At 37.4% G+C, this 18378-nt stretch overlaps 2 protein-coding genes across 6 annotated transcripts in view; one reads left to right on the top strand and one right to left on the bottom strand.

The window, feature by feature from the left end:
* RhoGAP71E (Rho GTPase activating protein at 71E) overlaps nucleotides 1-18378 on the top strand; it is a 79943-nt gene that overhangs the window by 42301 nt on the left and 19264 nt on the right. The gene's annotated exons all lie outside the window — the stretch shown is intronic.
* comm3 overlaps nucleotides 1-18378 on the bottom strand; it is a 42856-nt gene that overhangs the window by 17321 nt on the left and 7157 nt on the right. Inside the window, exons 1-2 of one of the 3 annotated variants that reach the window (XM_070208330.1) lie at nucleotides 2990-3433; nucleotides 343-1574 (exon numbers count right to left, since the gene is read on the bottom strand). The exons of 1 other annotated variant lie outside the window; for it this stretch is intronic. In XM_070208330.1, coding sequence (XP_070064431.1) covers nucleotides 343-922 — 580 coding nt within the window. In that variant the 5' untranslated portion in view covers nucleotides 923-1574; nucleotides 2990-3433. Of the gene's footprint in view, nucleotides 1-342; nucleotides 1727-2989; nucleotides 3434-18378 lie in introns of those variants that run through there. One more of the 3 variants, XM_032434143.2, reaches the window with a different exon arrangement.

Below are 18378 nucleotides of genomic sequence, written 5' to 3'. Positions count from 1 at the left end.
ATTGCGTTTTTGCATTAACAAAAATCAACTGCAAGCGTTATGATTAAGAAGAATCGATAATGCCTATCGATAAATTTAAACTTAAGAAAATTCTCTTTTATAATTTCTATTTCGATAGCTTGTTAAATCGATATCGATAGCAATAATAAAAATTCGATAACCTGCATATGCCGATCAAATTCGCTGCCCACAAATTAATTAAGTTTGATAAATTAACTAAATTAAGACATCAAACGAAAAATGCATTTTTTGAAAAAGTTCATCTTTGCGTATACGCAATGTTTCTGCAATAACTTATCAAGTATACGCCATGTGGCGCGCGGCAAAGAGACAAAAACTCACATGAATTCTTCCACTGTTGAAACTTGTGATATAGAAAGCAAGCACATATGAAGAATATCACAAAGACAATAAGCAGCGTCAGAATGACGCCTATCCAAATATCGCTGACCACATGAGCAAAATCCTCCTCCTCGCCCGTGTAAATGCGCGAACCGTGTGCTATATGTGTTGTTGGAGCATGTGCAGCGGGTATCACATCGCTGAATAGCAGATCATCGGCAACGTCGGCCACATCGTTGGCAGAGGCGCCATTTAAATTGATTTCCACCTCCTGGCGATCGATGGTGAAGTTGCCCAGCGCCGAGTCCAGGCCCAGCGCCAATTGTTCGAGCTTGTTAATCAGTATGGAATAATTGCCGGGCAGATCGAAGCCGTCCATTTGTAGTTTCTCGCCGCTGTTTGTGGCATTGGCCAGCGTTGTTGTTGTGCTTGTGGTTGTCACATTCATGGCCGTGGCATTGAGACCCGGCTCCGCGGCGGCAATCAGTGCAATGGGATTCGGGGCATTCTCGAGGCTGTTGTCTTCAAGGCCTGCCAGCAAATTGCCCGTCAAATTGAGCGCCTTGAGTAACTCGACCATGTTTGCAGTTGTTGTTGTTTTTCTTCTAGTTGTTGTTAATATTTCACTTCTATGTGGGGGCACACGCGTTCTGTGGTTCAGCTCAGAGGCTGTGGCTTCATTTCGCGACTGAAAACCGCCGACGAGTGTAAAGTTGCAAATTTGTTGTGGCGCTTTTTGTCGACAGCCTCGCTGCGTATTTCTTTATTGTTTTTATTATTTAGTTAACAGTTTCTTTTTTTTCTTTCTTTGCTGTTTCGTATTTTATATGTATTTATATACGAGATTTTTCACTTTTAAACTAATTGTATTAACGCGCTTGTGTTAATTCGCCATACGCATCTGCGACTGCTGCGACTGCTGCTGCTGCTGCTGCTGTTGCTGTGGCTGCGATTGCGGTTGTATCTTGTAGATACTACATTATACACCGTCTCGCATTGTGCCCGGTCGCTCTCGTTGCTTATTTGTTGTACAAATATTGATAGTGGCTATTAAACTCCTTACTGAATTTATCTTAGCAATAAACGTTTCTAAATAATGTATTGGACACGGGATATTCGTATCGCAAGCTTCGTCTCTCTATCTATCTGGATGTTGCTTTAGCTGATGGCATATGGCTTTTATTTTATTTGCCAAGTCGATATTATTTGTTTTTTTTTTTTTTCTTTTCAGGCTGTAAAAATGTAGGGAAGTGTTACTTAGCTTTGGTCGTGCTTGTGCTTTGCTCTGTTTCATTTACTGTTTCCCACTTGATGCCATAAAAAGTTCATCTGTTTGAGTTTCAAATTGTCAGCTACACGTCAAGAATCACTAAGGACAAGGTGCAGCAATTCGACTTCTCAAAATCTAAATGTTGCAAGTTGCAAAATTTAATTAGGTAAATTATTTCTATTGATAGCAAATGGTATTAGCTCAAATTCTTAATTAGAATTGACAAAACAAAACTTAAAATTGATAAACAATTTTTAAACTCTTTTATATCGAGAAAATATCAATAAATTGTTGTAATAATACAATTTATGAAAGTTTTTTTTTTAAAATATAAATAAATTGCTGTAAATTATTTCATTGAAAAAATGCTGATAATTGCGGCGATTGTAAACGCAGCCTCAAGACCTGTCGCCAAGCGATCTTTTGTTATCAGTTGTCGGAGAAACATCTACAACCAGATCCAATTAGATGCAATTGTAATTGCAGCTCATAAAAAATGTATGAGTTGCCGCTCATTAAGCGACTTGCAATTTGAATTAACGTAGGCCTCGGCTCGAAATATAGTTGCAGTGTTTATAGTCAACCATATAATGCATGCTGGCATAAAGGGCGTAATTAATGAATTAATCAAGTGGAAAATTTCGCTTAGCAAAAAACAGGCTACAAATGAATCAGAACTGTTGCCGCTGCAGTTGGCAACCATTCAAATTGACAGGCCCTAGATAATGCCGACTCGGCTATATGTTCATAAAATCCAGAACAGAGCGCGTGCCTCATATAGCTTGTTTTGATGAAAATCTGTATAGATATCATATGATATACTATTCTACTGCCAGTTTTCAATGCGATGCACGACCTGAATGCCTTTTGTGAAAGTCCAAATATAAATCTCAGTTTTCTTATCAATTCAACTTGATAACAGCTCAGTTACTAAAATTGCCAGTTAATTGAATTGAATTGCACTTTACAGCGTTTTTTTTGTTAAAATATCAGAAACATTTGATAAGATATTAAAACTTTTGGTTTCTTTCAACTCGGTTCGGTTCTATAAAATTGAGTTTTCTTTTTCGAAAGCGATTCAATTTCAATCGGAGCAGCTTTTGATTTAATTGGCGCGCATATTCTCAGCATTATTATTATGAAAGCACAACAACAATTGACAATGACATTAGTTATAAACAATAAATGAAATACAAAACAAATCAATGGAAGACAGCGCAAAGATGCAGCAGAACACGCGAATTGGAAAAGCAGGAAACGATTGCAATTTATAAGTTTTTTATTTATTTTTTTTTATTTTATTATATTTATGGAATTACTATAACACGATAGTTTATATAGTATTTTGTCTAGAGTCTTAATGACGACTGCGCTTACATTTTGTTTACTTTGACGGCAACACAAATACAAAACGAAAACGAAAACAAAATTTAGAAAACAACAATTTTTCGTAGTTTTTGGCGCCTATTCCATTGCTCGGCCGGCATCAATTAATTTGCATAAATGCTTTTTATTTCGTCGGCAAAACGAAATTCACGAACATTTCATGACCTCCAACAATAAATGCGTCTTCGAATGTGAAACAACTCGCGGCTGATTTGGTTTTTCTTTATTAATTATATATATTATATGGATATTTTTTTTTTATATGTTGTGTGTTTTGAACCGAACGCGCGCGCTTGTTTACAACAATTAAAAACTGTTCCGTAGCGGGCAGCAATTACAGCCAAGTTAACTGCGAAATGTTTATGTTAACTTTAACGTTAACTTGTCGCGACAGTGACGCCGACTGCGCTGCCGCCGCTGCTGCTGCTGCTGTACCTAAGTACCAGTATCTATATCTGTATCTGGGCAGCGACAGGCAGCACAAAACGCAAACAAGCACCGTCAAGCAAAGAGCCCGAACACAGCTGACTACTGACTACGGACTGAGCTGCCGGCACCGACTGTATCTGTATCTCTTTCTGTGTGTGCGTGTGTGTGTGTGTGTGTGTATCTGTATCTGACGTGAAGACGCCGCAAAAAAAAAATTAAATAAACTGAAATAACGCAACGGAACGTCCAGACGCAGGCCCCAACGACTGGGAATCGGGCAGAACGTCAATGTTTTCACTATCGGAAATAAATTAGAAACAGCAACAACAACTAATACACAGTTATATGTTTAACGAAGACGAAGATTGAATACTCTTCTTTTTTTTTTAGCGACACATATTACATAATATTGGCAAAAAAAAAAAAAAAAGAGCAGCTTGAGAGCTTAAGTTGGAATTAAAAAAATTACAATTCGAAAGAAATATGGGAAAATATTTACAACCAAAAGTTAAATTGACGCTACGTACATCAAGCAATTTCTTGTTTAGGGTAGTGTAAATATATATCTATTTGTAGATTGCAAAATGACATTTAGGCCAGGCATGATACTGTTACCAAAAGGTCACAGGCTTAGAGGCATGTAAACTCTACCAAAATCTTGTCTTGACTGGAAACCAAGCGACAGCTATATTTATTTGTTTCGTAAAGCTTTAAGCGCCTACAAGGAAGAATAGAGTCTTATGTTCGATACGCTTGGTAGAGATCAGAAGGTACTGATCCATTCCAAAAGAGATCACAAAGCAACTCGTACGACAACTAGGTCGAAGAAAGGCTGCTTTGCTATTTTGAGCAGACATGTTACATATTGAGTCAGACAAGGCATAATACCCTGTGCTAGGGCAACAAAAGAGTGCAAATTGTGCCGATAGCAACGACTAAGCGAGGCGACATTTCTTGTTGCCCATATTTGTAATTTTCTTTGACAGCAAACACTTTGTAACTATTTCTTTTAAATGCATTTTCAAATGTTACTTGAAGTTGAATTTTTTAATTAGTTCACCTTTTTTAACAATACCCTGTTTTCTCTCTGCCCAGTGAGAACAATGTGTGGCCCATTCAGATCGGGAATGTGTGTCAGAATCCCTCAGGCGGAATCTTAAATTGTGCATATCATTTGCAATTAATTGCATTTATATGAAGTTGCAAATTTCACGGATAATTTTCTACAGTCGAATGCCATTGAGCCGCAAAGAAATTCTTGTGCTAATACCCTGCATTGTCTAAAAGTGTAAGTAAATATACAAAATTGTTCTATTGCAACTAAATTGATTTTTTATGCCCATGACTTTATTTGTCTGCTCAACTTTATGAATGTCTAGTTGGAAATCTTTGCATTTGATATTTATTTATTTATATTTTGGGTATCTGGCAGTTGTGCATACTCGCCTTGGTCATGTTTATAAAAATTTGCATTTAATTATTTTGTTGAAATTTATATTCAAAATTCCGTTTGATTATTTGCACAATTTGTGGCTGCAACATTGATAATGCGAGCAATGCGGCACGTTGCATTGTTGCATGCAAATTGTGGCATCGCTTAAATGCAATTGCATAATAATGTCAACAAAGGCGTGCCCATAACGATTATCAAAATCACAATCACACTCGCATTCATGCTCGATACTCACAATTACACTCACTGCACACTCGAAGCACTCGTTTCGTGTATTCGCAATTGTTCGCGCCACTCTTTGTGCATATTTTTTTCGTTGTTGCCTGTTGCCAACTTTATGCCACAGAGAGTTAAATGTAGGTTGTTTTCATTATGGCCAGCATAAATCCAAAATAGACTCGACTCAGTTAGTTGGCTATAAATTCAGTTCTTGTAATACCCTGTACAAACAATGTGTTGTAAAGGGTATACTCAAGTCTGACCAGGTAAACGAATGTGCCAGCTTGCACGTTTACAGGGTATATGTTTATCCTTCTCTCTCGTCTGTTCTGCGGCCCAAATCAATTAACATTCTACACAGCTTAATAACACATGATTTGAGTTATTAGCTTGTCGCTCGATTGATTATAGTACTTTAAACTGAACATCATTTGCACGTGGCATAAATACATATGTAATCGATTGCATTCCCATCCCCTGGGCAACTTCATGCGACACCATCCATGCAGAGGCTTGTCCGAGCACCAGAGAGAGAAAGAGAGAGAGCTTCATTTTATGCCACTTTAAAGATATGGAATGCATGAAAGGACTATGGGCAGCACATTTGCCTATATCAGGCGCATCGGTCAGGCTTGTCGTCTATCTATATATACATGTATCTGTATCTATTGCTATAGGAACTAGGTTTTTTGTTTAAGAGCTTGTTTCATCTTTTGTTTTGAAATTGCATTCATGTGAGCTCTTGGTCGCAAATCGTGCCGTTTACTATATTCCTAGAAGGGTATTGAACTGTTCTTCTATTTAAAATAATGATATCAGATTCTTTAAGTTTGTTTGTAATATAAATAATAATAATAAATGCCACACTTTGCATGCAATGTAGAGTGCATGTAAATTAGTTTACATTACACTAAAAAACACCATCAACTTGTTTTGAGAGCGCACTCAGAGCTAATTAATAAACGTAATGGGCTTTAGAGCAAATGGGGAATTGAAAAAAGGTTCTAAGTAGTAAGGGAATACCCTATATTTATGGTAAATTCAGTTAACACGTTTTAATGCTAAGCATATTCATTGCGCAATCTATCTTAGTCGTTGGAATATAAAACTATCTTTCTATTTGTCATTTAACTTGTATATGAACTATGAATTTTATTGCCAGGCATTAGTACTATTAGTACAGTGGGCTCTTAACCCACATAGTGTGCCTAGTCTTGAGTGGCCAGATAAGGCGACTGAAACAGATTCTGTGTGAAATTCGCATGATTTGCGAGTGGGCTGCATTCTATGGCAATGGATGCTTATCTGAAGTGTCGTTTATTATCTTGACAACTTAAATGCCGCACTGCCATTTGGCGTATATCAAATGGAGCAAAGCATTATAAATATGTGCTAAGTAGCACTCGTAATATATGTATGTCATATTTATGGGCCGCATCACCCGCATCATTGATTGCATTTTGCTTGCCAGTATTTGACTTTTGCGATTGTGTAAATATGTGCACGAAAATGTAAAATGTGAGAATTAAACAAACCGCAAAATTGCTGTAAGTATCAGCATTGCTCGGCTATAACTGGTTTTAGTTAAAGCAATTAGCTGGCAAATAAATAAAGTGTTTTGATTCCGAGATTAGAACGTGTCATAAAAGGTTCTAATTTAAATTATCTGCTGTTGAATCTACGCATAATTCCACGTATGTTCTAAATGACAGTTGTTCAACACAATGATTGTGTGTCCACGCTATAAACTCACCAGAAGGAGATCAGGAGGGGTTCGCGTCTTTAATACGCATAATTCCATGTATGTCCTAAATGTCAGTTATTCAACACGAGGATAGTTTGTCCACGCTATAAATTCACCAAAGGGAGATCAGGAGGGGTTCGTGTCTTTAGTACGCATAATTCCATGTATGTCCTAAATGGAAGTTGTTCAACACTAGGCAAGTGGGTACACGCATAAATTCAGGTGGGGTTCAAGCATTAAATGCAACCATTTCACCTACACTGCATGTTGCGTGTAACACATTCACCACTGAGCGTTTTTTGGGTTGTGTCCGTGCTGTATATACTCAAATCCAGTTGGAGTCGTCAATTAGACTCTTGAACTCTGAACAGACGCATTAATCAAATTGGACGCAATAACAAATACAACAACAACAACAAAAACAACAAATACAACAACAACAGCAATAACAACAGAAGCAACCCCGGTAGAAACAGTTGTTGCGCAAGTCATGGCCATAACAAAAAAGGGGGCCAAAATATGTATTTTGAATACATTCTGAAAAGTGGCTTTTGTTTTTTTTTTTGACGGTGTCAGCTTAAAATAATCAACAGGTGCAAACTGGTAACTGGTTGCGCATGCGTTAAATAATCTTGCTAAAAAAAAAAATAAAAAAAACATATAAAACTGGCACAGAGCAACACTCAGCGAACTTAGTCATGGGATTCACACGCAGCTCACATGATGTCTCGCCCACCGAGCTACAGTGAAGTCTGTTCAAAGTGATTCGAGCGCCGGCAAGTCTGGCCAAAAGACATGGTAGAACTTATAATGATACACAAATTGCACAATTGTGATAAAATGCCGCCAGTCTGGCATGTAAATCTATCAGTTAACTATGCGCTGTGCTGTGTAATTTGCCTATCTCTGGAATTTCCACAAAATCAACGTGGATTATCTTATATTGTACTTTGCATTCGTTTGCGAGTCATGTTGATTAGCCCGGCTGTGTTGTTAACCTTTTGGACAGCTCTTAAGTCAACGATTTTACAACGATTCATGCAGTTGAACACGCTTTAATACAACGTCATCGTTGTTTGTATTGTGGCCAAGCCGGTAAACACAGACACTGGCCAGAGTCTATATATACGTAGAGGTCTATAACTTATTGGCTCGCTTGGAAACAGACCTGTCTCTGTCTCGACTTGTCTCTGGCCAGAATTTATTGACTATGCAGAAATGCTGTATACTATATATATGAATTTGAAACTATATAAATTCTCTTATCATATAACTTGGGCAAGGGTATAACGTAGTCGCGCATAACACACTTTTGCTCTTACTTCCTTTGTGCATTTAATTATAGCACATGAATAAGTTCTTTGGACTTTTGTACACCTGTTTGGGTCTATGAACGAATAATCTCCGAAGGTCTAGAGCTTGACTAAGCGGAAACTATATAAACATATTTAATCAACAAGCTGGGAGACGAATATAGAGAATAAAGTAAGTGTGTTCTAGTCGGGAATTTCCGACTAGGATATACCCTAAACCCTCTGCTACTAACACCAACTGCACAAGCCATGTGCGAAATTTGGTAAATCTAGCTTTTAAAAGACGGACAGACAGACAGATATGACTAGATCGATTCAGCTATTGATTCTGATCAAGAATATATATATTTTATGGTGCTGGAGATGCTGCCTTCTGCCTGTGATTTGATTTCATTTACTAAAATATATAAAAATCAAGATGTTTTTTATAGGAAAGTTTCTCTTAGTTTCTCTCTTCCTGAACCAAAACCCCCTCAGCTCTGTTTTTTTTAAGCTCAAATCATAATAAAGTAAGATATATGGCTCGCTGTCTCGACTAATGACAGTAATACGATTTGTATGTTAAAATCCTGCGGCTTAGTTAAATTTATTCAATATTGAACGGAAATGATCAAACGCCTCATTACGCCCCAGTTCCCGTTCTCGTTCCCGTTCCCGTTTCAGTTCCAGTTTTAATTTGGTTTCCTTCTTTTCAATATATAAAAAAGAATAATACAAAGTCGTTTACTGGACTCTATTGTGGACATTGTTGACAAACAGCTCGTAAATTACTCGCTCATTTTTTAGGCATTTAATGAGTGAGAGGGAATGAGCAGGGTTTTTACCTTATGCGTACGGACGCATTGGCCACGGCTCGGCTCGGTCTGGCCCGGTCAATTCATGTTTCGGTTGAATGCACCGCAACGGAAGTCGCTGGCGAGTTGAATATGAGGTCAAAGAATGGAAGGCAAAGTTGGTGACAATCTGCTTTACGGGATCGATAATTGAATAGCGTTTGCATAACTCGCATGAGCCATTGAAGTTGTCTGCCCTCACTGGCCCTCTCTGGCCGGCCCCTTTTCAATTTCCTCTTCTCACACAAACACAAAGTATAGCCAAAAGGCAAACAAATCAATATGAATAAGCCAGCCGAGAGATGAAAAAGCAGCGCCAAACGATTGCTGCCAATGCGAACACAAATACGCATATACATATGTCAATGAATCCTCGCATACCTGTGCTCGATCTGAGGTGCAAAAGCAGTTACCACAGACAGAGAGAAAAACAAAAAAAAGGGAAAATAAAGAATACAAGAGAGTCGCAAAGGATGCGCTTACCGAGCCGTGCACTGAGTGCCTTTTGCGAGGGGTGCCTAACCGTTTCCGTTTAGCAAAGAAAACAATAACAATGAGAGATTTTTTAGCTGATACCGAGGGGCCCGCCGTGCACCATCGACATAGACCGGAAAAGCGCATTTAACGCGATTTGATGGTTTACAAATTGGCTTAAACAGCTATCTCCGGCAGCGGCTGCGGCAGCGGCGGCAACAACTGACGGCATTTTGTTGTATCCTTTTTATTTTTTTTTTTGGGTTAACATGTGTTGTTATAAAGGATATGCTGGAGATGCGGCGTGTTTGGCTTGATAAAGATTGTAGCAACAGGAATAGGGCTTGGGCTTAAAGGAATTGCGTGTCGAGTAAGACAAAGGCAAATGCATTGAATGGAGCTCGATTCGATGAGCTATGCCAGCTGTTTGGGCTTATCAGCTCGGAAATCAGTATCTTATTTGCATAGTTATAATAAATAACAGGCTTGTTAAATATCTTTTAAAGTTCAAGTTAAAGTAAAAGTGGCTCTTTAATTCATTTAACCAAGTTAACTTGGAATTATTGAATTCCAATGAACTAGTTCCTTACATAGAATACATCTCTCTATTGAATCTGCACAATAACTGTTAATAGCAGTGTTGTTAAATATATTTTGAAGCCTATGTCAATGTCAAAGTAATTAATTCATTTTGCCTAGCTTAATTAACAATTCCTTAAATTAGGTAGAATATCATGCACAACTTCAACATCAACTGCATGTCTATCTCTCTCTCCTTAACGTATTTGCATAATTACTTTCAAAAACAGTGTTGTTAAATATCGGTATAAGTTATCTTTTGAAGTTTTCTTAGCTTACTTTAGGAACTAGCTTCTAAGCAGTGGCCTGACGAGCTATGCAGACAATTTGAAGTTAGGTGGCACAAGTTTTGCCGGCTATCTGGCAAGTATTCCGAGACACACCTCTCATGCCGGCAATCTTTTGCCAGTGTTGAACAATCAATCATAATTGTTTTTCAGTTTGTCAACAAACTTGCCGCGTGAAGCGCTTCACTTGTTGAAGTTGCCATACACAATTTTATCGCAATGCAGCCAGACGGTGGGGACACGCCCACAATCCACATCCAAGCGCGGCAGGCGCCCTAAGTTCTAACAAAAGCCGTTGACTTTGCCACCGTTAGAAGTGGCACGTTGCACGTTGTACGTTGCACGTTGCGCATTGCTCGTTTGCCGTTGCATAAACTTGCTGCAAAAAGCCCGCGCCAAGGGAGCCGCCAACAACAAACGCGAAGCGACAACTGATAAGCGCTGAAACGGAAGTGTCCCCCTCTCCCACTCACACACACACACACAGACACACACGCCTGTCTGTGTATTGACAATATGGCGCCGTCAAACGTGTGACAAATAAAAACGCAGCCAAGAGACAGTTGTCGACGTTCGGCTGAAGGGGCTGAAGGTAACGCAACAGTTTGTTAGGGCCACATTGATGAACGGAGCTGGGCCGAGCTGAGTTGCTATCAATGCCGCCGCTGGAATTCCCCAGGCGAGCTTCTCTGTGGCACTGAAAACCGATTACGTTAGCTGGCGACTAAAGGCTGATGATATGCAAGGACTTTCCATTCACATGCACCCCTCCGAGACTGTGCGTGTGTGTGTGCTTGAGTGTGTTTGTATTCGTGTATATCTGTGCAAACACAGAAGGCGCCCGGACGCGTTAACATATGATTGTCGTGTGTCTGTGTGTGTGTGTGTGTGTGTGTGTGTGTGTGCGAGCTGCACATAAAAAGGATAAAGGATAACGAAGCGCAAATTTCAAATAATCATGAATATTACATGAGCTGCAAAGTAGACAAACGTTACACACAGGACAACTCACACACACACACACACACACACACACACACACACACACACACACACACACACACACACACACACACACACACACACAGGGACACAGTAACGACTCCTGGACGGGGATTTATATGAAAATCATTCACACAAACCAAATTATTTATTAATGTTCTATGCAAAATGTTCCGCTAAGCTGGAAGCTCGTTGCTCGAAACCCTTAAGCAGTCGACACTTTGACAGCTTTTTTCGTACATTTTCCGACTGGTTTGGGGCTTTCGAATTGACTTTGCGATGCTGTAAAGACCATCGAGAAATCGATTATAAATTTGTTTGCCTGACTGCTTTAAACGGCTTCTGGGAAAAGCTGCCTTTAAAGCAATTCTGAGAATTATTCAGTGCCCTTCTATTTTTAAGAACAACGAAAATCTATTTAAAAATATGACTGACAGTTATCTTAAAGTTCTTATTAAAGTAAGTTATGAGCAGCTCTATGAATGATATGGCAAAGCATGGCACAAATGCAACAGAGACGCGCTGCCGTGACGTCACAAAGGAAAAGCCAAAGTCAACTTGACTGATAGCAATAGCAGAAAAAAAAAGGGAATCAAAAGAGAAACCGGCAATGAGCTTGCAATAATGTGATAAGCGCAGCGGAAATGAAAACAAGCACAAGTGAGCGTTCGCGTTGGATGGATGGGCATGACAACAGGCAACAACAGGCAACAACAACAACAACAACAACAACAACAATTGGGGCAATAAGCAGCGCCCACAACAAAGAGCCAGCCACTTAAAAGGCGGCAGCAACGTCAAGCGGCAGGCAATAAAAGTAAAATTGCCATTGGAGTCTTATTGGCGCCTCATTGGAGTCGAACTACCACCGCCCCCGCTGACGTCTCCGTCGTGCTAGCTCATGTGCCGCGCATTTTGCTTCAATTATTTTTATTGGCACGGCGCACAAATTTATGTTGCATACTTTGCAGCGCAGCAGACGTGGCGTTAATTTCGTTATGGCAAAATGCAGCAAATTCACGTGTGTGTGTGTGTGTGTGTGTGCATGTCAAAAGGGAAGCCCGTTGGCGCTGTGTAAAAGGGGGAGGGGGGCGTGTGTGGGTAAAGAAAATGCGGCGCCAATGCGGCGCCGTTGCATACAGTGGCGCTGAATATTGAAAAGTTTCGAGTATCTTAATTAAAGGTTAAGTGTGCGCCTTTTGAAAGCGCGAATTATGGTAATTTACGTTGAAAGGCTGCCAAGTGAGCGTCGCGGAGAGGGATTTCCATAGGTGGGCGTGGCGTACGAGGGGGGGGGGCGGAGGGCATTTTAATAAGTGAGTAGTGCGAGTGAAATCACTTTAGGGTATAAAATATACTCAAACGATAGTCGTACACAACCTATGAAACAGGCAAGCCCGATTTAAACAGGCTTCACAGCCGTTTCAGAGCGAAGATGCGAACTATATATAGATATATATATATATAATTAAGTTTTACACGTTAGGTTACTATAAAAAAATATATTTCAATTTATTATTTTCACTTAACGGCTACTTTTGTTGAGTACATTCAGATTTGCTTCCCGAATATGAACTGATTTATCTAACTGTTGCGGTCGCTTAGCAAACTTCGCTTTGAGAGAGTTTGAGTCAAAATTGAGTGAAGTTTGAGCTGCGTCAGCAATTATGCGTGGGATAGTACTCTGATGGGAACATTGACAGTGGCGTGATATTTAGGGTGAATTGTTTATGTCTACCAAAGGGGGACAGTTTGATCTTGACCAATGTCGATGTTATCACCAGGCTCTTTGTTTACAATATTAGAAATGTTTATAATTGTGCTTATGCTTATGTGCTAAGTTATGTTAAAGGGTGGGTGCGACTATGGATATGTCACTCCCCCAACCATTAGAAAAGTGCCTGTCCTCAGGTGTTTAAGTTTGGATATAGTGTAACATTTTCTTCTTTTACAATTGGTATATCTCCTATTATTGTAGGTGTTTCTTCTACTTTGGGTTTTTTATATTTTATAATTAATTTCTTAGGTATGCTTTTGAACTTATATGTCAAATACAGTGTTAAACTTATTAATATGATTACAAATATGGTTATTGTAATTATCTGGAATACATTGTTAAATTTTGTATGTGCATTTATAATTTGTTTCGTTTGTACAAACGAAAGTGGTTCTAATTTTATAACATCATTGCTTACGTAAATGCTTTGAGTATAATCTAACATATTGTTTGAAATTGAAATTTCATTAATTTGCAATGAACAATTAAAGATTTTTATTATATTGTTTCCTTCTATTGTTATTTCGTTATTTATACAATTATGGTTTAATATAGTTTTTGGTAAATTCCAAGTTAAAATTATATTTGGTTCTATGTAGTTGATTTGAAAATTTTGCAAAATTTTAGTATAACTACATTCTGATGTTATTTGGTTTAAAATTCCTGTTAAACATTCATTATTAATTAATTTTTTTGTTTCTCTGCTATAAACTTTTTTATCTTGGGTAAAATATTTTTCATGAGCTATTTCTGTCAAAATATTATTATTTTCATCCGGGTATGGAATTATTTCGAATACCGGGCTTTTTATTATTTCTCGAGGAATATGGGATATTATCAGTATTTCGTTTGTATCTGATTTAAACCAAGTGGAAGTTTTTGTATTCAACAATTTCTCAGAATTAACATGCAACAAATAGTCATGTTTTAGTAATTTTGGGTTAAAAATTCCTAATCTTGTGAGCTGCATTCCCATCTCAATGTCTTCTATATATTCTGTAAAGTGTTGTAAGTTAAATATAAGGATATCTAATTTCTTTCCTTTTTGTTTCTCTTGATCTAGTTCGTTCATGATTTCTATTCCTTTGTTTATAGCTTCTATTATGTAATTTAATTCGTTAACCTGAACGCTGTTTTCTGCTAAGTTGCTTATTTTTTGTTCAATTTCTGCTTTGTCTTCTTGATTTAATGTTCCAAATAAGTATTTATATGCTGTTCCTACTATGTTAACTAAACCTCTTTTGCTACGTTTGGCTATTTTTAAGCCGTTTATTTCTCTGTTTAATTTTTCTACTAGGTATTCGATTTGTATAAGGTTATTGAATTCTTTACTTTGTTCAATTAAATTGTTAAAAGTTTCTTCGGTTTTTGTTGAGGTTATTTATTAGTTTTTCTTTATTAGCTTGAGTGTCATACTCTGGTGTACCTGCATATATGAATATGTCCGCTGGTGTTCTGTTAGTCGTTTTGTGCTTTGTTTTATGATTGTACGTGTAGAGTATAGTTTCAAATTTTGTAAGTTTATTTTCGACGTCTGAGTCGCTGTTAATGATTCTTAGTTTTTCGTTAACTGTCTTATGAAATCGTTCTACGTCGGATATACCGTTTTTACTAGTGGTTATATTAATATTTACTGCTTCTGATTTTAGCCATAATTGTAAAGCTGTGCACATAAAAGCTGAGTCTTTGTCTGCCTTTATTTCGATGGGTTTACCCATTTGGTTGAACACTTGTAATATAGCTCGTTTGGTTTCTAGCCAGTCTCTACTTTTTATTTCTATTAATGATGCAAATTTTGAATAGATATCAATGCAAGATAAAAATTGTTTATCTCCTACTATGTAAAAATCCATTACATATTTTTCTCGGATATTAGCGATTTCCGGAGTTATTTCGAAAGTTAATTTTGTATCTCTGTGTTCTGTTTTTGCGATGTTGCAAATCTCACATTCATTTATTAGATTTTGAATTAGATTTTGATAATCTGGGAAATAGTGGGTTTCTTTGAACCAATTGATAGTTTTTTCAATTCCTGGATGTAATAATTCTTTGTGCTTTTTTAATATTAATTCTTTGAATTCTGCGTATGTTTGAAGGTCTATTAATTTTGTACTAGTTTTCATTGCCTTTGTTGAATTATTCGGACTTATTATTTCTAAGTAGGCTTCTTGAAAAATTGGAAAATCTGCTTCGTTGTGGAAGTATAGCACACTTTTCTTTGTGCATAAGTATTCTTTTATTAATTCTTTGGCATGCGTATTAGTCATGTCTTTGTACGTAATTTTTATGTTGGTTTTGTGAAAGTAATTCGTAACTTTTGTTTCGTTCTCGGTTCCTTTTTCAAATTCTATTTGTCGATTATAATAATTAAGTGGTCTTTCTGTGATTTGTAAATGGTTACTGTTGTCTTCTTGAGCACTATGTATTGTTGCTCTTGTGCTAATTGTATCTTCGCCTAAGAAGTTTTCGTTTAATTGAATTCTGGACAGAGCATCTGCCACATAATTTTCTTTTCCTGGGACGTATTTAATTTGGAAATCAAACTCATTTAGCTTGATCTTCCACCTTTGTAATTTCATGTTAGGTTCTTTCATATTATTTAACCAGACGAGTGGTCTGTGATCACTAAGGATTTGAAATTGTCGACCAAAGAGATAGGACCTAAAGTATTTAGTGGCCCAAACGATTGCTAATAATTCTTTTTCAATCGTTGAATAATTTAACTCATGCTCGTTGAGAGTTCTACTTGCATAGCATATAGGCTTATGCTCTTGCGAAAGGACGGCCCCTATTGCCATATTACTCGCGTCTGTAGTTAATGAAAATGGTTTTTCGAAGTTAGGGTATATTAAAATTGGGTCGGATGTTATGAGTACTTTTAGCTTTTCAAACGCTAGTTCGTAGTCTCTGTCTTTTATATTGATTTTTGCTCCCTTTTTTAATTTAAGTGTTAATGGTTTTACTATATTAGCGAAATTTGGTATAAATTTCCTATAGAAACCACATAATCCTAGAAATGATTTAATTTCTTTTGGGGTTTTTGGAATTGGGAATTTGACAATTGCTTGTATCTTGTTGGGATTTGGTTTTATACCCTCAGTTGTGATGATGTGACCGAGAAATTCAGTTTCTTTTCTCATAAACTCGCATTTATCCAACTGTAGTTTTAAGTTAGCTTCTCTAAGCTTCTTAAATACCTTTTGTAGCGACAAAATGTGTTCCTCCAATGAAGTGGAAAAAATAATAATGTCGTCTAAGTAGACCAGACAATCCTTAAAAATTAAATCTTCTAAGAGATTGTTCATACAACGTTGGAACGTTGCAGGTGCATTCTTAAGACCAAATGGCATGCGAGTGTACTCGTAATGGCCATGTTTAGTCGAAAATGCGGTCTTGGGTATTGAACCAGGATCCATTTGGATTTGGTGAAAGCCTTTGGCTAGATCAATGGTTGTGAAATATTGACATTTTCCAAGTTTGTCTAATATTTCATCCATGATCGGGATAGGGTATTTATCATTAATAGTTAGTTCATTGAGATTGCGGTAATCTATGACTAACCGGAATTTTTGCTTTCCAGATGCATCGTTTTTCTTTGGAACGATTATTACTGGTGAGCAGTAAGGGGATTTGGATTTACGTATGATATTTTGTTTTATCATATCGCTTATTTGTTTATTTACTTCCTCATCGTATATTTGAGGATATTTGTATGGACGCTTGTAAATTGGGTCCTCATGTTTTGTTAGAATTTTGTGTTTAATTGTACTAGTGAAAGTCAAATTGTCACCTTCATGGTACTGGATATCACGAAATTCATGTAAAACTTTTTTTATTTTTTCTTTTTCTTCTGAGTTTAGGTGCTCTAGCCTAAACTCATTGTTTTCTATTAATTCATTATTTATAGCGAAGTTAAATGGTCTGTCCTCTGTTGAGGGTGGATCAAGGCACTCTTGTGCGGTCATGTCCTCTTCGACCTCTTCGTCATTATATCTAAAACAAAAGTTAAATTCTCCTAAGGTTACGGATCCTTGTGCATAGTCTATTTTTGCTTGACATGCCTCAAGGTATTCTCTCCCAATCAGAACATCATAATGCTCTGAGAAGTCGTGAATATAGAATTTTTGTTTGCTCGGACAAATTTTGCTTGCTCCTAATCGTATACTTTGTTTTAATTCAATAACACCATTTATGGTGTGAACCTTTAATGTTTCGTTGTAAACTGGAAAATTTAAGCGGTTAGTTTTCATTAGATTAATGGTTGAACCTGTGTCGATGACACATTTTAGAACTTCGTCATTCATAATCAATTTTATGAATGGATTTCTTCTGTTTGTTCCGAGGCTTGCTGATGAAAATTTTCGGATGTATCCATTTTCATCTGCCCACTGTTACTATCTCTTTGACGTTTAGTCGGAGGGTTTGGTGCATTCAAGCGTGAATGGGACTGATTTTGGTAGTTTAAGGGATTTTGGTATCTACCTTGACTTAATTTCTGTTGGAACTCGTGGTGAGCTTTCTGATTGTCTTCGGACTTATTGTGCTGTTTATTTTGTGCGTGATAACTCTGATTTGTGTTGGAATAACCACTTGAAATGGTGGTTGGGTTAGCATTTTGCTGATAATTTCCCATGTTCCTACGATTGTTATTTGGATTTCCCTGAACATTATTATTTTTAGGTTTTTCAGTAACGCTATTTTCATATAATCCCTCTCTTTGAGCTACTTGCTTTAGTTTTTGTGTCGACGTAATGTCGTGTCTGGCTAACATCATGAAAAGCCTATCTGGTAATTTTTTTGTAATAACATCTTTGATTGTGTTATTCATAGCATTTGTATAAAGGGTTGTATTGCTAGGTATATTTTCTAGTGCTAACTTATTTAAAATAACAAAAGATTTATTCTCGAGCTCCTCGATGAACTTACGGACGTTTCCTTGGTAATTCGTGTTGTATAAGCGTCGAAGGAGTTCTTCAAATGGTGTCTGCACTTTGTATTCTTCAATCAATGCGTTTCTCAGCTCCTGCCAAGTGTTGGCTGCTGTCCTTTGTGATATTCTCTGAGCATCTCCTGTGACTTGCAATTCGATGGCTCCGTATAAGATGCTATGTTGTCTAACATCTCGGGTTGGATACAGGTGTAGGATGTAATCTATCCTTTTAATGAAGGCGTTTAGTTGATCCGTTGATCCGTCAAAGCTTGGCACCTGTCTAAGTTGTGAAAGGGCCTGGTTGAGGTGTTGTTCTGATAATTCCATTGTCATCTTGGTG

This window comes from Drosophila virilis, chromosome 3 (genome assembly GCF_030788295.1).
Source record: "Drosophila virilis strain 15010-1051.87 chromosome 3, Dvir_AGI_RSII-ME, whole genome shotgun sequence".
Taxonomy (NCBI): domain Eukaryota; kingdom Metazoa; phylum Arthropoda; class Insecta; order Diptera; family Drosophilidae; genus Drosophila; species Drosophila virilis.
Note: the sequence above shows the minus strand (reverse complement) of the source record. Positions and strands in the feature narration are given on the sequence as shown.